The sequence below is a fragment of the Diadema antillarum genome, unplaced genomic scaffold, assembly GCF_040938485.1.
Source record: "Diadema antillarum isolate AM-2024a unplaced genomic scaffold, OU_Dant_1.0 seq00000474_RagTag, whole genome shotgun sequence".
Classification (NCBI taxonomy): domain Eukaryota; kingdom Metazoa; phylum Echinodermata; class Echinoidea; order Diadematoida; family Diadematidae; genus Diadema; species Diadema antillarum.
The window spans coordinates 493,189-518,865 of NW_027271441.1; the positions used below are offsets into that span (position 1 = coordinate 493,189).

The 25,677-nt window shown below is 38.6% G+C and overlaps 1 protein-coding gene across 1 annotated transcript; it reads right to left on the reverse strand.

The window, feature by feature from the left end:
- Positions 1–1,861: 1,861 nt before the first annotated feature.
- Positions 1,862–16,701, reverse strand: LOC139733405 (adenosine deaminase 2-like). Its single transcript, XM_071644231.1, has 8 exons — positions 16,288–16,701; positions 14,837–15,065; positions 14,150–14,360; positions 12,287–12,417; positions 10,389–10,591; positions 8,295–8,452; positions 6,716–6,918; positions 1,862–5,967 (listed from the first exon to the last, which is right to left on the reverse strand). The coding sequence occupies exons 1-8, from the start codon at positions 16,610–16,612 to the stop codon at positions 5,862–5,864; spliced, it is 1,566 nt and encodes a 521-aa protein (XP_071500332.1). The 5' UTR covers positions 16,613–16,701; the 3' UTR covers positions 1,862–5,861.
- Between the last annotated feature and the right edge of the window lie 8,976 nt (positions 16,702–25,677).

A 25,677-nucleotide genomic window follows, 5' to 3' on the forward strand; every position in this document is an offset into this window, starting at 1 on the left:
ATTATGGAGTCCTTGAGACCTGCAGTTTTCTTTGATTGTATAGAAATTTCATCATTGCCAAACAAAGAAAGTACCAACCATATACAAAGATATGTGATTTATAGTTTTGACACCTGAATGTTTACTTCCTTTTAAGAAAATCCTGTTATGATTGTGCACATTGTAATGGGCATGCGCTGTGTTTCGGTAACGTATGCAGCTGCTATTTGGCCATTGTTATTGCAATTGAGACATAGTGATTGAGCTTGCAGTGAAGTATAAACCCTTGAGAATCTTTCAGTGGAAACACGTCTCGCTTTCACAGAGTGTTTTTCACCTAATCCCGCTGCCCCTCCTGAAACCACTGGAGAAACTTAAAACAAAAACAAACAAACTCTAAAAGCATTCTGAGAGCGTAGACCTCCGCCAGGCAGCTATACTTTCCACTGATGATTTGCATTGCTCTTCCATAGAGATCAGTGATTTCTACCCACTGAAAAATCACCCAATTTCCCAATATAGAAACCTTTGTTACGTCATACGCACTTTAGTGCGTGTTTAAAAACTTCAAAAATGCGCAGCTTGAACTCCCAAATTCATTGACCCTACCTGCCGAAATATCGAAAATCCTTCATAACATCCATAAATATTTCCAGATCACTACCAAAATGTAATCATCTGTTCCTTGTGTCATTCTCAACCTTTCCTGCAAGTTTTATCCAAATCTGTGCACAAATTTTTTGAGTTATTTTGCACACGGACAAAGAAACAGTAATGAAAACATAACCTCCTCCCTTGGCGGAGGTAACAAACACAAACCAGGATCACGTTTTAATATTCTTGTTGAAGTGTTTTCCTAATGAAAAGTTCTAAAATGTGCCACTTGTTTAGGTTTGTTTTGCTTTGGATGACTGTAGATTATCACATCATGTTTTGCAACTTGATTAACAAATGTATGCCTGATTTAATCTGTGCAATAAATACATTATGATGAAAGAAATATTATCTGTTACACTGTTTAGTATTTCTATGCCATGCACAAGCATGTACAATAAAATTATACATACAGTAGAATGTTTCGTAGTGGTTTAAAGCCACTATGAAAAGCATTTTACTGTATGTATTATTTTACTGCACTTGCCTGTGCGTGGGTATAAAGTGTGTTTGTGTAGAGTGAGTATGTACTTGTATTTAACCCGAACTAGGCCGGGCTATTTAGGTAGATGATAGAGCCAGAAGTTAATTTTTCAAAAAATTATCATTTATGTTAAATTATGCTAATTTATGCACAATGATGCATAAAATCAGACAATTTGGTATAAATCACTAAATAAAGCTCAAAACAGGCACATTTTTGGTGTAAATATTCTTTTTAGTGTCCTTAGCAAATGTAAGAGAAAAAAATTGTGCCATCAGTAAAAATTTCTGAAGTATTTTATTGTTTTTTGAATTTATGTATTTCTTTGTTTTTTCGACTTTATGTTTTTCATTGTTTTTCGATGAAATTTTTCCGCGACATTGTTCTGACAAGAAACTATGTTATTAATTGATTTTAATCAATAAAACCCCCAAATAACCATGCTTTTATGAAATTTGCCTGTAAGCACTGTTTGCATTGAAATTGTACACAAATTTACGTTTTTGAGCAATTTTTGGTCCGACATGCACGTACATATTTATGCGCAACTTTGGAACCATGCACCCAGGCATTGCAAATTTGGTGTTAAAAGATGCGGGAGACTTGAAAGAAAAACGTCATGAAACGTTGCAGCGATCGCTTTTTGCGATACCGATACATCGCGTGGAATGTCGAGGGGGGGGGGGCATTTGGGGTATACATCGCTCCCACACATACACAAAAAGCACACATATGACCATGTAGTTATCGTGCAAAAATACAAATGTAAAGCATTTATTTTGTCAAATCATCACATGATATATTTTGCCACATGCAAGGAGAAGGAGAAGAATCAGACATTTATATTATTGCAAGTGAACACACAGATGCATAAACAAACCTACAAAATGACAAAAAGATTTAATACTTAAAGGGACATTCCAGACGATTTTCATAATTTCACATCATGTAGTACAGAAATCAACAACTCCATGGCATTGTATAGATTCATGGAATTTACTGTGGTCCTTGAATAGAGAAACCAATAAACTGAAAATCTTAAACAAATTACGCTGAACAGTGTTGATGACATCAGAGCCTCAATGACACATATTTCAGAAAGCTAACAGTGTAATTTCATTACAATACCACTCGCTCAGCAAGTTCACCTGTAAAGAATCTGCATGCCTTCTTTTTTTGTTCTGCTTCCTTGAGCCCCAATTCATGCATTCTTATGGTGAGACTGCCATGCCATCATCCTTGTTCATTGCAATTTGTTATAAATTTTGAAAACATTCTCATTCCTCACCCAATCACTATAAATTCTGAAACTGTTCAAATGTAAAGGTCTGAAAATCATCCAGAGGTCCCCTTTAATAACAAAAAAAAAAAAAATGAATTAAAATTTCAAACAAATATCTCAATCTCAGTCCCAAAGGAAGACTTTGAGCATTTTGTTCGTGATGTTGTTGGCAAGGTTGAGACAAGGAAATAATTACGTCTCGTGGCTGACCACCTTATCTCATTAGAAAATAACAAACTATTTTTAACGTCGTGAAGTAGCACATGCTGAATTGTGACCACAAGCCTCATTATAATGCAGTATCTGTCAAGGCACACTTTCAATCTTTGTATAACCCGTTGATGATGAACTAACTTTGCTACAACACACATTTCCCATAGACACCTACCCGAGTATACTCGGGACTCGTCTTCAACAGGTTGAGGATTTTTCAATATTTCTCTTGATATTTTCGTTTTTGTGTTTCCAGTGAATTCTACTTTGCTGCAAGTCAAGTCAATCTGATTTATATTACATGTATGTAATACAACTGTACATGTTAAATTTGACTAATGGAGTACTTTGGACACACAGTGAGATATGGAGTTTTAGAAAACAAAAGTAGGACCTAAAAGAACTTCCTTTGATATTACTTGAAGGATAGACCTGAGTATTATGTATAGAGCCTACACACTTTTCAAGCCATTGAGGATGTGCTGATTTTGCCATAAAACACATTTCCAATATATACACCTGCCCGAGTATACTCGGGACTTGTCGGTAAAAATGGTGTCGTTTTCTCACATACATTTACTATTTCAGTCTTAATTTTGGAATACATTATGTAGCAAGTCATAAATTTTTGACACATTATCACCATTCAACAGCATTACAATGACTGAAACAGGCATAAACATAAGTAATGGAGAAAATAGTATTTCATTTTCTTTTTCACTTCATTATAATTAACACTTTTCATGCACATGATTTTAATTCTAATAAAAATGCTTGCTCTACATAATTCAATTTTTTTTTTCTCCACAACGTACAAGGATATAAAACTAATTTCTTGTTCTCCATCTTTAAACAATTCAAGTTTTCTATTCAAAGGATAGAAGAATGGATAGTGAACTGAAGCTTCACAATGGAGAATTTACCAATTTTTCCACTCTTATTTTGCAAATCAAAGGAGTTACCTCAGGGTGGTCCACAACTTGAAATTTTAGCATGTTGCAAGCTCAGAATCTGAGAATATTGCAGAAATTGAATATGCGCGGAGCGCACACGATGAGTATGATACGCAATATTTTGCTGCTTATCGCTCTTTGTGCTGCTTACATTCAATGTTCTCTCTCATGTTTTGCACACAAATATCTAAAGTACCTGGTAGTTTGATGTTTCTTATGTTATGCACATGTTTTGCACATTTTTGAATACTTTTACTTTGAGGTTGTTGCAAATTCTTGAGGATGTTGCATAGCATGTTGCTGGCTTTTTAGGATGTTGCACAAGAATTTTAGCATGTTGCAGCGACATGCTAAACCCCTCGTGGACCACCCTGTACCTTTATGCTCAAGATGTAAAATGAAAAATAGATCACATTTAACCATTTCTCATTTGCTGCAAGTCCTAAATTTGGACTCCAATGGACTTACATGCTGCGTAAACACCGCTACTTGCTTGAAAAAATAAGAAGAAAGTGGAAAAAGTCTTGGATTACGCATCGCTGATAGCATACAATTGTGGTTGCTGTTTGCACACAAAATTGCTCATTGCAACATGATATGATACATTGTATATTTTCAAGACAATCACAGAGAAAGAAATGAAAATGATACAATTCAAATACAACTCAATTTACAGCACATTCTACGATATATACCCCAAAATTACTGCACTATTTGTTATTTGAGAATTAGATCAAATTCAGCCATTTTGGTATTAAACACCGTACTCAACAGTTTTTGCATCAAATTTATCATTTCTTTTTGTTACGCAGAAAGAACATCAAAGCAAATTTTATCCTTATTTCCTAAGGAAATATTAAAGAAAATAAGGAAAATTACTAAACACAGATACACACATACATTAGTACTTCAGTAAAAGGGTAACATGTCAGATTAACTTTGGCACAATACAAAAAATTATACAAAACATTATGAAACTTTGATGTCATGGTAAATTTTTTGGGTGCTATGATGAAATAAAGGGCCATAACACATTGTCCCTGAATAGTCATAATTCCAAATGTAAATGTGTAACAATTTGTTATTTTTCACAAGAACCAAAAGCAAAGTTGCTTGGATTCCAGTAAGTGATTTTTATATCGCCACTGCTTGCATTGATCATGAGAGTGTATCACATATTTACATAATTACACACAACTAATGCCATTGCAACTTACATCTTTGGCATTTCAAATGGACATTACACAATTCAAAACAGTACTAGGCCTACATTTAACCTTGCTTTCCAATATCTAAAAGTCGACCTTGCTTAAGTCAAATAATCTTCCAAGTCAAAGGTCTTTTGAAGTCCTCTTCTCTTTATATTCTATTGATTTTAATCCCTCATATGTAAGTCAAATTTTCTCTAAATCAAAACTATTTCTTCAGTCAAACCAGATTCGACTTAGGCAAATTTGACTGTACACGAAATGGAAATTCAGATTTACCTTGTATGTTCATGAAGTAATCACAAAAACTAAGAGAAAACAAGCAACAAATATCTTGGCCAGCGATATGGGGATAGAATGATTGTTGATGTCATGATTACAATGAACGAACAATAATCAGTCACTGAAATAGAGTGGTCCTACATTGACTTTCATTCATATAATCAAGAGTATGACGGTAAGCCATTCTGGGCTATCTAAGGAGTCAGAAGTTCACAAAATTGTCATCATTTTATGAAGGGAATCCAGACAGCAATTTATGTCAGGATTAAACACAGATGACTGTAATTGGCAGATATTTTATAACCAGTCTATATTTTGTGTGAATTGCGACGTCTAATAATTTTGCAGGTGGGTAAATTTGCAACTGTGGAGTACAGCAATTATCATACACCTTGCTCATGCTGCATTCATGATGGGATTACAATAAACATTTTTCATGTGTTGTTAAATTTGCAAATAGCACACAACTCACAAAATTAATGACAAACGAAAACCTCATGCAATTTATATGGTGTATACATTATTTTTACGGCAGTCATTGAAATATGACTATATTGACCCTATGAGGACGGACTGATTTTGCTGCAACACGCATTTCCCATAGACACCTGTCAGTACGAGAATACTCTGGACTCGTCCTCAACGGGTTAAAGTAAATAGTGACTCAACATTCAACAAAAAAAAGGCTATACCTGTCAGGGACAATAGAGTGATGACACTCTTTGAAGTCAGCAGGTGATTTGAGCATTTTCTAGCTGGTCAGTTTTTATGGAACCATCTTCCCATCAGTTGAGTGTCAATTGGTGTTATGGGTACCCATATTGTTTGAGAGCATCTCCCACAAACGTGTCCCACTTGGCTTGCCATAATTTGGTCGCTGCCGCCTTTTCATCAGTTGTCATTGCACTATACCTGGTGAGGATGAGAGGGGAAAAAATTGATTTATGCTGAAAGGTCAAAGTTTGAGAGGAAATGTTAACCAAAACATAAATTTAACATAGAGACAAAATCAATAGGATAACTTGTACAGTATGGCTGTACTGCCATAACCAAGAAAGTCACAAAACATTAAGATTTATATTTCTACTAAATTTCTGTTCATACAAAATTTTTGCAAAAACAAACTGCAAATTTGTAGCAAAGCACTCAAAGAGCACAGACCTCCGCCAAGCCAGCAACTCATTTTCACCCATACATGCATGTAATTTCCTAATATAGAAGCCTTTTGCTCATGTCATCAGCTTCCAGCTGTGTGGCGCCTTGCCCGAGCAGAGCACATGTTTTGGTGCACGTATGTAAACCTCTAGTATGCTCAGCTTGAACTCCCAAATTCATTGACCTTATATGCCCCCTCCCCCTCCCCCCCCCAAAAAAAAAAAAAAAAACAAGGCAATAAACAAAACAAAAACAAAATTCTTCAAAAATCCATAAAAACTCCCAGATCACTACTAAAATTCAATCACCTGTTCCTTATGTCATTATCAACTTTCCCTGCAAGTTTCCTTTGAATCTGTTAACAACTTTTCGAGTTATTCTGCAAACAGTTAAACCAATGCAGATAATCATGTATTAAACTCTTCCTTGGCAGAGGTAAAAATAAAAAGAAAAAAATATCGGTAAAATAGAGGTTGCACTGAACAAGGAGAAATAAGGAACTAACTTTATTGTGTTCATGGCAAGTTGTTTGAGTAGCGTCAATCCCGTAGTCTCACCAGCCAGACCCATAAATGCCATGTAGTAATCATGCGACAGAGGAAGGGCCCCCCAAGCAGCCGGGTCGTCGGAGCTGACGACTACCGGGTAGTTGTCCGCAATGAGGCCCGCACCGATGTGATTGCGCAGGTCATGGACCAGATGGAGAACCTGCAAAGGATTAATGTATGACAAGAAAAAGAACAAGAAAATTGATTTGACAGGAATGCAATTCTTTCCATCCTCTTCAAACTATCGTCAGTGCCAAAAATGCACACGTGCAATGTAACCTTTGGGTGCCCACGTGGTAAGCTTCTCCTCTTTTTATGTGGCACCCTGTACCTCATTGACACCAGTTTCTCCTTTAAGTCACATGAGGCAGTCAAACAAAGCTTGTTATTGTTCATAGGCTTGGGATTGTTTATCCATTTAAGAGTGTGGTTTCTTTTTTGTGTATGTGTGAAGAACATAAAAAGGAACCTTGTGTATTGTGGTATACTCTAAAGTTGCAACGTTCACATACACAAAACCTCCAAGTATTCACAGTCTGTTAGATCCAAAAGAAAGTTGTTGCTTTCTTTTTAAAGTACATTCTTTCTCTCCTTTTTCAACACAGGGCACTGTCTTTCTGTTGTTTACCTTTGGTACACTTCCAACAAATGTGTCAAAACACATTGTGTGTGTGTGTGTATGTGGTATCAATATGACAGATTTGTTTTTTGTTAATTCTTTTCCTAAGCATTGTAAGGAGGTGGTACACTGTAAATACTGGAAAACTAACACATCTCAGTTGGACTCAGTGGGCCTCATATACAACAGGATTTTTTATTGTCAGGCAGACAGGTTTAAGACCTCGCCCTTCAATGGCATGCATCACACCATTGGTTCAATTATCCGCTCCCAAAGTCAAGTCCACCTCATAAAATTCCAGTTATTTGCCTGCAAATAAGCTAGGCATGGCCGTCGGCATGTTTTCAAAAGTGGGGGGGGGGGGGGGGAGGGTGCAGTTTATATTTTGGGTGCCACTGCCAGGTTTCTGAGCTAACAAGCGGGGAAAAAAAAAAAAAAAAAAAGGCCTTCAGCGCAACTTCTGCTGCCACTTCTGAGTTTCATCAGCTAACAAGCCCCCCCCCCCCCCCCCCCCCCCCCCCAAAAAAAAAAAAAAGGGTCCTACATTGTATTTAGCACAACTTTCGATGGTCTGGTACAACACCTTCTAGTTTTTTTCTGTTGCCACATCCAGGGTAATAAAAAAAAAATGAGGGGCTCAAAATGATTACACCCTACAGTGACGGATCCAGAGGGTGCACACCAGGCGCACAGCCCCTCTTTACTTTTGTATAAAACAGAAGAAATAAAAGGAAAAAAATGGAGGGTGCATGCGCTCCCCCCCCCCCCCCAAAAAAAAAAAAAACAACAAAAACACACACATTAATTTTGCAAAGGCTCCTCCCCTTCATGGAATTCCTGGATCTGCCCCTGTCCTATGTATTCCTCTGCATTGTGCAAAAAAAAAAGGGATTATCCTTTGCCCTGAGATAACGTACCTGATTGGAGATTGGGTTGAGCTCAATAGCAATGCCCTTTGTCTTCACGGCCTCCATAACTCCTGGGTGCTTGTTTATGGCATAGCCGTGCCCAATGCGGGAAGTATTCAGGAGGATCGCATCGATCAGGTTTCTATCCACCGAGGTTCCCTCCCAGTCTGTGAGAAGACATTGCAGCATTAGGTCACTGTATATAATCCCTCTTGCACACAACACAAAACTTTTCATGGTTATAAAGAATAATGTCTGCCAACATCGTGTATGAAATCTTGTGGTAATACACCTCAGGGGTTTTAGAAAAGGACATGAAAAACTAACCCCATATCACTCAAGAATATGCTCCCCTTCTGTCCAGAAAATAACAGTTCATATTTTTTTTTTTTTTTTTTTTGGGGGGGGGGGGGGAGGGGAGGGTCCAAATAAATTGATTGGAATCTATAATATTCATTCTCTCATCATCATAAAGATGTTCTCAGTTTTATCATTCTAAAAAAAGTCTTGATCACCCACCTCCACAATATACCTGCTTACGAAAGGAGTCTGATTTTCAGGGTGCAAAAGGGACACACTTACAGTGAAGGGTTTTCCCCAAATAAACATGTGGATTGGGTGCATACAGCAATGATAGAGGAACATGTCTGAGAAATTTGAGGAAAATCAGACAATCCATTCAAAAGTCATGAATTTTGGTACTGCCATGATGGGATGAAAAGACTACAACAGTTTGTGACATCACTGCAGAATGATCTAAAGAAAACAAAGAGAATTTGACAACATTTTAGTTTTTTTTAAATGAAAAGCATACATTTCTTTGACTTGTTGCTGACATAGATATTTTAAGGTTAATATTATTCCTCTTACTCTTCTATTACATTTATGCTGGAAAAAATGAAATTATGCAGAATTCTGTGTATATTTTCTTTATGTAGCTGTTTTGTTGTGATGTCAAAAACTGTTGTAGATTTCTCATCCAGCCATGGCAGCACCAAAACTGTAAACATTAATGACTTTTGAATGGATTGTCTGATTTTCTCTCACACTTCACTATGTGTTCCACTAATATTGCTGTATTGACTCAATCCACACGAATAAATGGGGGAAACTTCCTCTTTAGGCAACGACAGCATTGAATTTTAGCCATGCACCTGTCATGTTCATAATACACTTCTAACATTGAGCAGTTAAAAAGGCTGAAAGTTTATTTTACATCCATAGTTTGAATTCTAACACCTCATTTGTCCTCAGCTAATATTTGAACAGATTTACTGCTGGTCTGTAAAATTTATGAAAATTTTAAAGTCCACCATAGCAGGAAACAAGCAGACATTCAATCTCAATTCCACAGAGCAGAGGCAAGAACCCAAATTCTTGGTTGTATACTGCTTGACAAAGGTTGAAGGCAACTAATTTTTATGGGGCACAGGTCATTTCATGAAAATACAACTGTCTATACTCTTTGACAGAAAGGGAAGGACTGATGCTCTACAATATACAGATGATACATACCGGTATATGTACCGTACCAACATATGATTCCTAATACCAAGGAAAGGTGCAATGCCACAGATTTGGTCTTAGTCAAGGTGTAATTTAACAGCACTAAAGAACACAATAAAGTCTTAAAAGACTCTGTGTGCTTTGGCAAAAGGAAATGAATAAAGAAAAACAAGTGATGCTGGCATTACAGTTTCAATTTGACTAATGCAATTTTCAAAATCATTTTCATTGGGATTTACAAGATCTCTATACTTTAAGATCTGAAAAAACAGATAAAGACAGTCCCATTTAAGAAGAGAATTTAAGTAGGGGACTTAGAAGAAGAAAGAAAATAAGAAGAAGGAAAGAAAACGACAAGGAATGAGAAGAAATAAAATATGAAAAAAAAAAGAGAAAGAGTAGTAGAAGAATAAAATGACAACAAAACCCTCAACATCAGAAGCTAGGCCACTTCATTGTACAGACTGACAGTTCTGTAGTCTTTGCTGGTTTCAGAAGCTGCTGCTGCTGCTATGCTATAGCAGCAAATCACATTCTCCTTCCTAATTGGCTCACACCCAGCTGCTACCATGGAAACCACTTTCATTGCATGCTTACTCGTTTCGCCTGCATGGAAGAAGAACGGCAGGTTGACCCCCTGCTGCGATGGATACAGGAGCTGGTCGATGTAGTCCACCAGAGGGCCTCCTAGATCTTCCTGGGCCACTAGGTCGTAGCCCGCAAAGCATTCTGGGTATTCCTTCAGCAGCTTCATGGCCATTTTCACTTGTTCTAGTATCAAGGTTTTGTTTTCTGGTACCCTGTGGGGGAATGTTACAATGTGCAGTTTTAAACAGGGTCAAATCTTCATAGGAAAATTGGTGCGTTGTTCAAAAAGAAGAATATTAGGCCTATGAAAAGAAAACACACATCAATGAGTTATCAGCACAAGAATACCTGTACTATGTAATTCCATCATCTCAACCAGTTCAATCAGCAAAATAATGTAATTACCTCTGCCAAAGGAGGAGGTTATGTTTTCATCGGTGTTGGTTTGTTTGTTTGTTTGTTTGTCTGTGTGCAAAATAACTCAAAAGAGTTGTGTGCGGAATTGGATGAAACTTGAAGGAAAGGTTGAGAATGACACAAGGAACAGATGATTAAATTTCGGTAGGGATCCAGACATTTTTTTTAATGGATTTTACGAAGGATTTTCAATATTTTGGCACGTAGGATCAATGAACTTGGGGAGTTCAAGCTCCGCATTTTTTTGGTTTTCATACGCGAACTAAAGTGCATGCAATTTTCATCAATTCAAAGCTCGGCATTTTCTCCACAACTTCTCTCACTACATGTCCAACTTAACAAAAATCTATTTAGAAGTTTTATAGATTAGAAAGCACAATGTTTTCTCAAAGCATGACTATGTTGTCGTCTCAGAATAATGTGGCACACAGGAGGTTCCACCATGGCATGTATAAAAGAGTTAGCATACTTTTATCAACAACTCACTCATGGACACACACATACAAAACCAATCTCATACCATACGCACACAAACAAAACCACTTTCAGAAAATGTCATAAGAGAACCTTAAAAGGCAGCACTACAATCATGTGACAATTCACAATTCACACTCATACCATCTCAAGAGACCCATGTTGATGAATATCCGTAGTATTACAATTTTCTAAACAATTGATCCGATCTTGCACCATGCTCAATCAATCTGTTGTCTCATGTTTACAGCTTCCTTTTCAAGCAACTTTCACTTTTGGGTTACGGGGTTTCAAATCCCTTCTTCTGGATTGAAGGAGCTTTTTCACTTTCATAATACTATCAAATGGCATGTTTGTGTGTGTGTGTGTGTGTGTGTGTGTGTGTGTGTGTGTGTGTGTGTGTGAATGTGTGCACAACAAAAATTGATTAAAGGGTCAGGCAGTACAGCTGTAGAGAGCTGCGGGAAGAGTGGATTTCTTTGGGCAATATACAAGATGATGACGTTCTACTTTGCTGTACAATTATGTTTGAGGGTTTTTTTTCTCTCTCTCTCTTTTCAATGATCAATTTTTGATGATTACAATGCCTGGAGTTGAAGTTTTAAGTTTAATATTAATTTTTAAGAAAGTACTATTTATGCAAGAAAGAAAGTAAACTCTCGGGTAGAACATTGTTGTTTTTTGCATTAAAAAAAAGAAAAGAAAAAGGTGTGATCTTTTGATTTGTAAAGTGGCATTTATAAACTGATATTAAATTTATTTGAATGTTATTATTAAATATAGATTATTGAAAAAAAATTGAGTGTATGTCTGTGTGTGCGTGGGGGGGGGGGGGGGGGGATGTGTTGTATGGGAAATTTACAAACCAAACAAACATAAACACTCACCAATCACTCTGACCCACCAAATTAAACAGTGATATGAAAATTAAACATTGTGCCTCAGGGACACTCAGTGAACTCAATAATTTTGTACAAATGCAGTGAAATCATTATCATTGTGTTTGCTGCCCTCACCTGATGGATGTAAATATGATTTTGGCTCCACTGAAGTCACTGGGGAATTCCCCTTTGAACTCTTCTATGGCTTCTTTGAACTGCTGGAAGGTATACTCAGGGGGGTGGACCGTACCATTAAGCTCTTGAAGCTGTACGAAATGAATTGTGTAGTCATCAAACATTCGACTAGTAAAATTAATGGCCCGAATGTGACATTCTTTTTTTCCCTAGTCTAATGACCTTTTAGATCTGGAGAGATTCTGAAGATAATCTTATCATTTAGCCCACCTACAATTGTACTCATGAAAGATACGTTGGAGAGTACCAAATAAGTCTTTTAACCCTAAAAGAGCCGGGGGGGCAGAATCCGCCCCCCCTCGACGTTTCGCGCTATAATTCTGTAACGCGAGAAGGCCTCATCGCGAGGCTTCTTGACTTTCTTCGTTCACGTCTCGCGCAACTTTTGAGACCAAATTTGCAACGTACGCACATACTTTTGCGAAGCCACACCCACTTTTGTAACGGAATGTCGCCCCAAAACAGGCACAATTTTGTGATTTTGTGTACATTTCCTATGGAAAATGGTGCTCTGTCAGGAAAGTAATAAAAACCTAATTATTTTTACAATTAATCACTTTCATCGATCAATTTTGTGCTAATTATGGTAGAAAAGTGGTCAGTGACAATTTCCAATGAAAAAACAAAGAAAAAAAAAGTTGAAAAACAGAGAAATACATAAGAAATTCTGAAAACAATGAAATACATAAGAATTGAAATAAGTTTTGGAAGTTTTTGTGATGTACAATTGTTGAATATGCTAAAACAGATTTACAGATCAAAAATTACACTCTCAATGCTTTTAATTAGGCTAAAATATGTTCTTGAGCTTAATTTGCATAATTAATTAATTAAATTTAGAAATTGATTGTTTCAAAAAATCTTATGACACAATCTTGTAGATTTTGACGTGGGTCTCACGCATGCAAAATTTCATTGCGATCGCACCACCAATGGCCGAGATCTCAAAGGGGGGGGGGGGGGGGGGGGGTGGGGGGGAATCCATTCCCCCCGGTCTGAGCATCTAGCCAAAAAAGCCCGGCCCCTCTAGGGTTAAGGGGGGGGGGGGATGTTGGCAGTGATGAGTAACCAAAAACACACAATGCATATATTATAACATGGCACTTTTTGTGAAGGGAGAGAATATCCATAAATCATTGAATGCATCTTTCTCTCTTGACTTTAGCACTGATCTCTCATTACGATGCAGACAACTTTTGATATTATGGTACGGCAGCATTGGATCAATTTTACCTTCTCTGTCACTGGGTTAAATTGTCAGATAGCTTGCATTTTCAGGAAACTAGGATCATAATCCATGCACACAATAATGTGTCGTGTCACACAAGAATGATGAGTGTAACAAGATGGTTCTAGGTGTAAGTTTCTTCAGTTTGTCTCCCTCTACAAATTAAATTTGTTAAGATCGCAACTGCTGATCTATAAATTAACAAACATGTCGGAAAAAAGGAACCAGTGGGACTCAAACCTGTCATCTACTGCTTTCCGGGCAGCGACACTACCACCAGGCTGTCCCTGGTTGCCGGCAGTGACACGATGAACATGGAACAAATACCCAAGTTCTGAGATTCCGACATTGTTATGTTAAGTAGTCCAAGGCGGACAAAGCATATGATAATGAAAGAAGGATATTATTCAGAGAGGGGGGGGGGGGGGGGGGACAACAAGATGTAGAGGGAGACAAACTGAAGAAACTTACACCTGAACCTTCACCCCTCTGAATAATATCCTTCTTTCAAGATGGTTCTATTCCCGCAAAGTTGGACAAGGTCTTTCCTGCAGAGGGTGTAATGCTCGCCTTACCCCATTCATGATGGTCCGGATCTCGATGTACTGGACATTGTCCTGGACCAGCCGTCCGAGTCCCTGCTTGACCATCGCTTTGAAGGAGACGGTGTTGAAGTAGAGGTCGGTCAGTGCGGTCAGTGCCCCCTGGAATCGCAGCCACGACATTGTCGTATTGGGGTAGACCTCATCAGGGTGGGGCGTACTCATGGTAAAATTTGTGTATAACCTATCATACAGAGAAAAGTGAAAATGAGGCATCTCTACCAATTATATCATATTGTATAAAGTATCATATGAGGCTCTCTTGGAAGAAGATATCATCAGAATGGTATTCTTGAGGTCTGAAACCGAGTACAAAGGCTCCTTATAGTTTATTCATGACTTCTTTGTACAAGCAATTACACATATGACAAAACGGCATACAGACACTTTTTTAAGTATATCCAGAAACACTTTTTTGTGGAACACAGACACCTACCCGCAAAAACAACCTCAACTCACAGATAGCATTTTAAACTTCTCTAAGATAACATTTTAAATCTCTCTCAGATAGCATTTCAAATCTCGAATATAACAGAGTCATTTGAGATTCAAGGTCACTTTAAACATTGCAAAAAAAAAGAAATGAGGACTAACTAACTTTCACACATCTCCCTAACAATATTCTTTGACGCTTCTAAAATGTATCAAATTTTCACCTACAGGGCATCGAAGCTCTCCGCTCCCATCTCAGTTCTGGACTGGGCGACCGAGATCCAACCTGTTCTGCAGTCCGAAGGAGGCGTTCCTGGAGGGTTCTCCGAGAACTTGAAGTGGAGGGAGGAGAAGAAGTCGGTGCGGACGCAGTAGTAGAGGTGCGGGAGGTAGGTGATGTTGCTAATTACCCACTTGGGATCAGCGATGGAGATTTCATGAATGTGGAGGATACCACCTGAAGAGAAAATTATCAAACTTACAATTTAGATGGAAAATTCATGTTGTTGTTGTTGTTTTTTTTAAGAGAAATGCAGCACCTGGCTCATACTTTCTAATTGCTATGCTTTACAGAAACCAAAAAAACAAAACAGAAATGTACATGTATGTTTAATCCCATTGTTGTTTCTCCTTCTACACTACGAACAAGATATCTGTATCTGTTCTGCACAATATGTGCAAAAATCAGCGACTCATAGATGCAGAGGAGAAGACATAAAGGGCCTGGAAGGAAAACAGAAAAGTACAAATTTGTAAAGCCAAGAGGGTGTGTGTGATTTACCTCTATGATAACACTGAAGAGTTAACTTTACAACACACTTTTATTTTAAAACGAAACAGCAGGCCTATGTGCAGACATGCTCTGTATAAAACTAAAAGCTGTCTTGGCCAAGAGGTTTAACAGACTACATGGATAAAATCACAAGCATAACTTCAACTACAATTGTAGATGCGTATGACAGTTCTACTTTCTTTTCTTTTCCAACACCATTGACATGAATAACTTGTAATGAGAATTGTGAGCACTAGCAGGAAGATCAAAATACAACATTTAAATCAATTGATTATTTTTTGTTTTGTTCTGTTTTGCTCTGAATGTCTGTTATTTTTGTTGGTCTGTTTTTTGTTGCTCTCCTAACCTCGGGGCTCTCCTTGTACACAGTTATACTGTGGGAGCTATGCGCTGGGGCTGGTCGCAGTTAGTGCAAATTGACAGGAATGTTTAGAAAGTAATTGTCAATGAATCAAGACTACCAATTCTGTCTTGTGTCACAAAGATCGTCCTGCTGAACTGAAGAGCAATCCCGCACCCAAGTGGGCTTGTAATAGATCTACCATTTAATAGGTCTGAATATGTTTGGATGGGATGTGGGGGGGGGGGGGGGGGGGACTTGGCAAGTTCAGCTCCTAAGCACATCAAGCATCAATCTACCAATGTGATGATGGTACAATATAATTACAATCCAACTCAACTCTTATCCCCTTTAGGGGAAAGGGAAGAGCTTGATTTGCAGGTGTTGCTCATTTAAAGTCAACATGGTGCAAAAGTCTTGCAGCAAATTTATGATTACAATCTGAACAAAGGATAAGTTGCTGTATACATATTTGATGGTTTGTTTAAGCTTCAATATCAGCTATAAAAGGTAAAGAAAGATATTTGAAAAAAAAAATAGTGTTACCCTTTGGCATCTGCTTGATGATATTGAAGACTGCACTTTGTTCAACAAGATATCTGCCAATGAGAAAGTTCACTGTCGGAGCAAATGTCGTGCTGAATCCACTATTGACTTCCTTTTCCTTTGCGCTCATCAGAATTTCATTCAACTTCTTTTCTTTGTCGTTCAGTGCGATGCCAGCACCGACTATCTGCTTCGTCTCGGCAGCCAGAAACGCCTTCCGTCGCTCAAGGTAGCTGTTTCTGGATTCTTGTGGTCCGGATAAGATTGATGAGCACAGGCCGAGCAGTACCCCAATCACACACAGCACAAAGGCCCAGGTCTTCATGTTGGAGGTACGGTACTCCTCAAGTTGGGCGCCAATTCCGTCAAAAGTCTGGCGGCTTCTGTGCTCAGCCGTCAACACGATGGAGCTTTTAAGAAGGAAATTACAGCATCATGTGACAAGGCACACATTGTGCAATCACATATTATCATGTACAATTAAGTGCACTCTTTGGAAGACAATGTGTTCCAAAGTACACTTTGTACGTGTAACCAAAATGCATGTCTACTTCCTCCAAATGTATTGGCCAACTTCCTGAGCTGCAACTTACACTTCAAGCACACTGCCTAGTGTTATACAGCGTGGTAAAAAAAAAAGATGCCATAAAAAATTCCCAAACAGAACGATGGGATAAAATCAATCCCAGGGATCTGATCTAGATCACAAAAGTGTAAGCCCTTGCTTGTGGGTCATATTTCTTTCCTGCTTTCAAAATCCCTGTGACACTTCATGCGCCAATGAGTCAAATGTGCACAAATATCACACATGAACCTATGGACAAGAAATGAACGTCGCACGCAGAGGGTTAATACGCCATAAGATCTTTGTTGTGGGTTTTTTTTTTTGTCTACATGTATGTTTATCTTCATTAGTTTTTAGGTTTAATAGTCAGTCTTGCAGCAAGAAAAGGAGTACCAATTGGTATACAGAACACAGATGCTTCTTTCAAATTTCATTGGTACAACCATCACGATTTGGTTTGTAAGTTCTGTCTTTCCTCACATTGACAGATATTCAAAACTATCTTGCCAGCTTGCTTGATTTACATTTAGTGTACCGGTAACAACATGAAATACTGGTACCCAATCTACTGTGATACCACATCCAAAGTTTAGCTTAAATTGGCTTTGGGAGAATACTATCTGCAATTTGTGCCCATGCATCCATGCAATTCAAGTCAAAGTCAAACAAACAGGATAATTAAAATATTAAATCCACCAATCTTGTTTTAAATCCTGATTACAGTGAAATTAAATGGAGAGATTTAGTGACTATTGGCATATATTACAACAGCAGCATACTCGGATTGTGGGATATTATATTTACAATTACAATACTTCATGAATTTCTAAAGTAAAATTATGTACCTGGTATCATGTAATTTCCGTCGCATCACCCATTATACAAGCACACACCCAGCTTTCATCAGAGACACCAATGTCAATGTACGGGAAAGTGCTAGGGCGATGTCATACATTAAAAAACAAGAGACCCGCGGGTCTAGCGCTCACCTGAGTATCGCAAGTTCACCTTTCACGCAGTCACTAATCTAAATTATTCACAGCTCTACCAAAATTTGACCAGGCATTCTCAAGTAGAAGATGAAACTGTACAATAAGGGCCCAAATTTTTTAAGATTCCTTAATTTGGGGGGGGGGGGGGGATTGGGGCCCCCTGGGGCCCTCTGGGTGGGGCATGGTGCCCATTTTTATAAATTGAGATCCTGACCCCCTAGGGATGCTACCTGCCAAGTTTGATGAAAATACATCATGAGGTTTTCAGGAAGAAGATGAAAATGTACAATTCAGGTCCCCATTTGGACCTTCCCAACCAACCCCCCCCCCCTGCCCCCAAGAGGGGCACCCCTTGATCTCCTATGAACAAACTTGAAAATACAGTCATTAATGTACTCACTCATAGTATTATCTTACCTCTATAACTTCTGATTCTAGAGAAGATTTTTAAAGATTCCTTCATTTTGGGGGTTTGGGGCCCCCCTGGGGGCCCCCTGCGTGGGGAATGGTGCCCATTTTAAGAAATTGAAATCCTAACTCCCTAGGGATGCTACCTGCCAAGTTTAGTGAAAATGGGTCATGGGGTTCTCAAGAAGAAGATAAAAATGTACAATTTAGGCCCCATTAGGATCCCTCCTCACCCCCCTCCCCTGGGTCCCAAGGGGGGCACCCCTGATTCTGCCATGAACAAACTTGAAACTACAGTTATCAATGTACAAACTCATAGTATTAACTTAGCTCTATCACTTCTGGTTCTGGAGAAGAAGATTTTTACAGATTCCTTAAGTTTGGGGCGTTTGGGCCCCCTGGGGGCCCCCTGGGTGGGGCATGGTGCCCATTTTAACAAATTGAGTTCCTAACCCCCTAGGGATGCTACCTGCCAAGTTTGGTGAAAATGGGTAATGGGGTTCTCAAGAAGAAGATGAAAATGTACAATTTAGGCCCCATTAGAACCCCTCCCCACCCCCCCTCCCCTGGGTCCCAAGGGGGGCACCCCTAATTTTGCCATGAACAAACTTGAAACTACAGTCATCAATGTACTAACTCATAGTATTAACTTAGCTCTATCACTTCTGGTTCTAGAGAAGAAGATTTTTACAGATTCCTTAATTTTGGGGGGTTTGGGCCCCCCTGGGGGCCCCCTGGGTGGGGCATGGTGCCCATTTTAACAAATTGAGTTCCTAACCCCCTAGGGATGCTACCTGCCAAGTTTGATGAAAATCGGTCTTGGGGTTTTCAAGAAGAAGATGAAAATGTAAAAAGTTTACGCACGACGCACGACGGACGACGGACGACGGACGACGGACGACGGACGACGGACGACGGACGACGCACGACGCACGACGGACGCCGGACGAAGGGCGATCGCAATAGCTCACTTGAGCCTTTGGCTCAGGTGAGCTAAAAAGAGTAAAGTTGATTGCTCTACAACAAAACATACATCATAAGCACACATAATTGTTAACCCTGGGGTGCTCCTTGTACACAGCATATTGTCCTGGGCTGTGGATACTATCAATTTGTAAACGATATTCAGAAATTTAGTACAGGGTAATTCAGTATCAATACCATCATTACTGAGTCTCTGTTTTCATACTACCAGCAACAATTAACTACTGAAGCGATCAATCATCTCCGTATGATAATAATGACGAATACAAATGTCAATAATAAGTCATTGGTTGACCGAAAGTACGGTCTGTATCTGGTCGTCGGGGATATGTTCCGCGGAGACTGCGTCTGAGCTGGCTTCACGGATCTACGGAGGAGAGTGATAACGTCAATAAAAATAAAAAGACTCCCATAGATGCCATGTTCAAAAAAAATTTATGAGTGAGATTTTCATGACTCAGCATCTCGGCATGCGCGCATGTGTGTGAGCAAGGGAGCAAAGCGACTAAGCGAGGGGAGGGTGTGGGAGGGGGGTGTCCGCCCTCCCACGATAGGGAGCTTTTTCAATTTTTAGCTCTTAATGGTGCAAGCTGGTGCATACTTAAGTGACTATTTTTTACTTATTTTGAAAGACAAAAGGGAAATATATATGCCTTCAATTGCAACTCTCACTTTAATCCTTTAAGCTATGCTCCCAATGCGTGAGAAAAATGGGTGTCATGCCTGAGATCGTGAGACAGACCCTAAATGCTTAAGTCTCACTCACAATGCGTGAGACTTGGTACCGTAGCTCTGGATTCCTCCGGACAGACGATCTTTCTGTCTAGTCATATGGTAGCTCGCCCCATGCGAGCGACACTTGTGTATAGTGACAGGGCTGTGTATAATCAATATAAAAGGTAAACACTAGCCCGACCAGACGCCATGCTTCTCCAATGACTGGGCTGTGTATAGTTAGGTAAACCAAGGAGGTTTAACAAATGGAGTAACAACAGTCTCATTCCCTTTGATCCCAGGTTTCATGCCGCCTCTCAGAAATATTTGAAGTACAGTTGAACCTCTCGTATCCGGACAAGTTGGGACCGGGGCTCATCCGGATAAGGGATTTGGCCGGATACGGGAAACTCAATGCTTTATACATGTATGTATACATACACATGTACTGATGTAGCCCATTGTAGTATGGTACCACATGTAGTAATGTGTATACTGCAACCTTTTCATTGTTACACTCAGTAACAGACCCCAAAATAGAGGTTCGTGTTTGCAAGAATGAAATCATTTTCTTTTATAAATTCTTGGGATGATTTACCTAAATTATTTACCTAATTATTAAGAAATGTATCAAGTAGATCTTGAAAATAAAAAACAGTACGAGTCGACGAAACTACGCTTCAAAATTTGATCCATCTCGAAACAATGCATGTCTATCTAGTCATATCGACGGCTGTGTATGGACCTATTATATGTGGCAATGCGATATGAGAGGACTCGAGCGCATAATCTGTCCATGTTCTTGCGATGATTTGGGGATGTTTGGGGATGTTAAAATGTCTGAAGGTAAGCAATTTGGAAGGAAATTTGATGTAATGTATGTTAATCATGTTGGAAGTAATATGTAATTCATGTGTGTTTGTGTAGGAGTTCTCAAGGAGTTGGGAATCCCCCTTTCCTCCCATAATCATTAAAAAAAAAAAATCACGGCGAGATTGCGTCCGTATAATAGAGAGATCCGGATAAAGGGAGGCCGGATAAGAGAGGTTCAACTGTATGTGCTAAACTGGAGCTGCCCCAGAGATAGGAAGACAATTGATTCATGTGTCATTGCACCATGACTAGTCACTCTCAAAGGAAGATATTTATCGATCATGTCTTTATGATGGCAGAGCTACCAAGTCTCACGCATTCTGCGTGAGACTCAAGCATTTAGGGGCCATCTCACGATCTCACGCATGGCACCCATTTTTCTCACGCATCGGGCGAAGTCTGCAACTTGGGCCTATAATAATGAGCATAGCTCAAAAGATTAAAGTGATTTGCAATTGAAGGTATTTCCCTTTTGTCTTTCAAAATAAGTAAAAAATAGTCACTTAAAGGACAAGTTCACCCTCATAAACATAAGGATTGAGAGAATGCAACAATATCAGTAGAACACATCAGTGAAAGTTTGAGGCAAATTGGACAATCGATGCAAAAGTTATGAATTTTTAAAATTTTTGTGTTGGAACCGCTGGATGAGGAGACTACTACAGCTTGTGAGTCATATGCGTACAACAGTATAAAGACAATGTAAAAGAAAATTCAACATATTTTCACTTTTTTCGCATAATAAAAGAGCACTTGACTTGCCTCTTTCTAAAGGCAGGGGGAATAATATTACCCATAACATTTGTCGGTAACGAGTCAGGGGAATGTGTACTTTTTTCAAAAGATGGAATTTAGTGAAATTCTTTTTATATTTTCCTCATATTGTTGTACGCATGTGACATCTAAGTTATTCATACACTGCAGTAGTCTTCTCATCCAGCGGTTACTGCACAAAAACTTCAAAAATTCATAACTTTTGAACGGATTGTCTGATTTTCCTCAAACTTTCAATGATGTGTTGCACTAATATTGCTACATTCTCTCAATCCTTATGTTTATGAAGGTGAACTTGTCCTCTTTAATTATGCACCTGATCGCACCATTAAGAGCTAAAAATTGAAAAACCTCCCTAGGGGGAAAAACCCCTCCCACACCCTCGCTCGCGCGCGCATTTGCATGCCGAGATGCTGAGTCATGAAAATCTCACTCATAAAAGTTTTTTGAACTTGGCATCCCTGTGATGGTAATAATACTCTTCGCCGTCCCTTCTTACGAAACAAGCGGTTATGATGTACACAGATACAGGGATGTGCGAATAAAAATTGTTCAATAATTGATGAAATAAAAATCGAAATTACTCGACTTTTACATGATTTTACACTAATCTAATATATAAATGAATAAAGAACTATACTTGAAAATTATACCACAATGACATCAGTCATCAGTTTCATTTGTCTATCGGAGTGATCGGAAAGATGATAAGTAATGATAAAATCGGCTTTGTAGTGAGAGTACAGTTTCAAATATTTTCACGACATAACGTAATACAGCTCAGGTTTTCCTTCACTTTTGCACATAATCCTGGACAGGATTTAGTTTTGTTTCATATGCTTTATCATTAAGTGAACATTCATTCTATTTGACAAGTAAACAAGCAGTTATGTTGTTAGAGTTAAAAATGAATCTTCACCGACTTCAGATTGCTTTTTAAACAGACGGCGGCATGGAACCCCGATCATCGACAAAGGCACAAGTGCACCTGTAGCTGTGGAATTCTTCTGTGCATCAATAGAAAAATGACAGCTGTTTGAATGATTACAGCCAGTTGGAACTCCATCTCTCAAACCTCCTGGGTAAACACATTCCGCCATTAAACTTACCACTTTCAACTTGTAATCCCAACTCGACAAGGTACCAGCCCGAACTGTGCACAGGCAGGGAGCGCCCCGCCGGCCCCGCGGCGCTCGGGGTTTGCCTTGCCTTGTAAACCCAGCGCCTAGCCTAAGTCCGCTGCAGTGGCTGGCTGCTAGCCGTAATCGTAAGGTAATTGGCCTTGCTACTGATTCACAGAACTACCTTAATCGTTGACACAATCAGAAACTTAAACATTGTTGAAACAACTGACTGTCCGAAGTCAGTAACGCGCAACTTTCACTCACTTCCACATTACGACGAACGTAGGAAAATCCCCCGATTGCGTAATACCCAGTACAATTCGAATGCTCACAGCCAAAAAGTTGTACAATTTGTGTGTACACGTGTACACTGTACACAAGCTAGCTGCTTCTTTACTCTTTTGCTGTACACTGGCGAAGGAGGGCGCCCTCTAAGTGATGCGTGCGCTTCGTTGTTCCATCACGTTTTCAAGCAAAATTTTTATGTACATGACTGTGTATAACCGAATCTAGAAATTTATAGATTCTCTCATCTTCCCGTGACAAACAAGACATAATGTATTTTCCCCTTTTCAATTTTCTTTTTTGTTTGTTAATACTTGTTGTTGGTTGTTGTTATGGTCACCAGTGTTGTTATCTTTGTTACCATAATTGAACCTCAATAATAAAGGAATTTCATGGGACCATGCATGGAAATGATCATAAGGTTTGATCGGATTATTGAAAGGTGTTATGCTGTTTGTAAGCTTGAGATTGTTACCATGATTGTTCTTATGCCTTTATAACAAGGTTTTGAACAATAAAGAAACTTGAAAGTTGATCTGCGTGCCACATTAGTTTTCTGTTCGTAGGTGTGTTTGTGAAATTTGTGTACATTTTACTCATTGGCACAGATCGAGAGGATTAAACTTCATTATCAAATCATGTCGCATTAAACGACTAAAAGAATGCGGCAGTCAACGCCATAGTGACCTTGCAGAATGTACTATCTGTTAAAAACATGAAAATTATTGAATTTCAAATTTTAAATTAAACGCTTTTTCATGACAAAGTGATCGGCCGCTCAATTTTTCTATTAGTTTGTTTGTCAATTATAGAAAGTTTTATCGCAAAACAAGCTAACTCCATTTTCTATTACGTTTAGATATTTGTGATTAAAGCTGCTTAAAAACAAAGAAATGATAAGAAAATACAGCATATATTTAATCATAACTTCTAGAATATTCCTTCTTGTTATGCCACAAATGAGGTATTATTGTATTTGCTCTATAAACTGATGATGGACTTACTTCGAAATGCTTAAAAATGCCGCTTTTAGCTCATTTTGCAATAAAACTCTTCACTTTACTTATTGAACAATGCAGGCCTCATGCTCTCCAGTGAAAAAAAAACATCATTATTATTATTTTTTCAATTTCAATTTTTCAATTTATTTTCATACTTCTCAATGAAGGAATGTACAGCAAATATAATAAAAAACATAGTGAATCATAATATCCGGCTTGGATGTACAGTAAATTAATGTAAGAATATAAAACATATAGTGGTCAATCATCGTACGTTTGGTTCTATGTATAACGCTAAAGAAATATGACGGAACCTACTTAAAAGCGAGCTTGTCAAGCGTAGGTCCCAAATTCTGAACAGAGTGTAAAGATGAGGAGCACGGATGCAACGTAGGACCAAAATAAAGAGAAACAAAAATGAAAGGCAAAAATACCTGGTGCACTAACAGAATCTTCTCAATACATTAATAGTGATATACAGACAACCACATTATTTAGTCCATGGGCCAGGCCAGATATTGGTACCATCTGAGGTGGCAAAACCTTTTTGGTGTCATTTTGTTTGTCGGGCATAGATATGCTTATCAAGCTATGATAGCATTTCCAAATGAGTAGCTTAGTCATAGTAAATGAATTTTTAACCAATTTGGTCTCGTTGTTATATCCCTATACTTCTGAATCAAAACTAACCGCCATATACAAAGAAGAGCACTGTCTTCTATATGTTCCATAGAGCTGTAAAATGCAGCTCTATGGTATGTTCACAGGTGTTCTGTTGTAAACGCGGTGCGCTTAGTCTTTATTCAAGGCAGCGAAGGGAATATCCAAAGGTTATGATGTCCACAGCGCTTAGTCTTTATTCTAGACGGCGAAGGGAATGTCCAAAGCGTATGATACAGTGTATATCCTTTTATCTAAAAACAACAACAACAACAAAAGCAATTCCTCGTGAATTTTACCGTATCTTTCAATTATTTATCATTTTCCGGCGAAAACGCTACGGTGAAAACGCTGATACCACGCCAATGTCGCTCTATTTCCCTCCAACAATGAAAGATAATGCAAAAACAATGTACCGGTACACTACAATACATTATAATAAATAACATTGTAAATGAACAGAGTGATTTTTGTTTAAAACTGATGTATTTGTTGATAGGGTGGTATAAAAACAGTATAAATAATCCATTTTATGAGGAACTTTAGATATGATAACGGTTCATTGGTCTAGATAAAGAACTAAGCGCACCGCGTGACAGCTGTGGACATCATAACCCTTTGGATATTCCCTTCGCTGCCTTGAATAAAGACTAAGCGCACCGCGTTTACAACAGAACACCTGTGGACATACCGAAGGCAGTGCTCTTCTTTGTAAAGCTGTTTAGTTTCGATTCAGAAGTATAGGGATATAAATATGAGACCAAATTGGTTAAAAATTCATTTATTATGACTAAGCTACTCATTTGGAAATGCTATCATAGCTTGATAAGCATATCTATGCCCGACAAACAAAATGACACCAAAAAGGTTGTGCCACCTCAGGTGGTACCAACAACCCATTTTTCGGGTCTTGGCCCATGGACTAATTCTGCAGATGTAAGAACAGTTGATTTAACAATGTTGACAATAGTGTAGTAGTATGATTTGAATAACGGTGAAAAGAGAACAAC

Excerpts from the sequence above, each read along its gene's own strand:
- LOC139733405 (XM_071644231.1), bottom strand. The coding sequence starts at position 16,612 with ATGAAGACCTGGGCCTTTGTGCTGTGTGTGATTGGGGTACTGCTCGGC. Across the intron at positions 14,361-14,836 it reads GCGGAGAGCTTCGATGCCCT|GTTATACACAAATTTTACCA; the intron begins GTAGGTGAAAAT and ends TCTGTATGATAG. Across the intron at positions 5,968-6,715 it reads CTTGCCATGAACACAATAAA|GTATAGTGCAATGACAACTG; the intron begins GTTAGTTCCTTA and ends CATCCTCACCAG.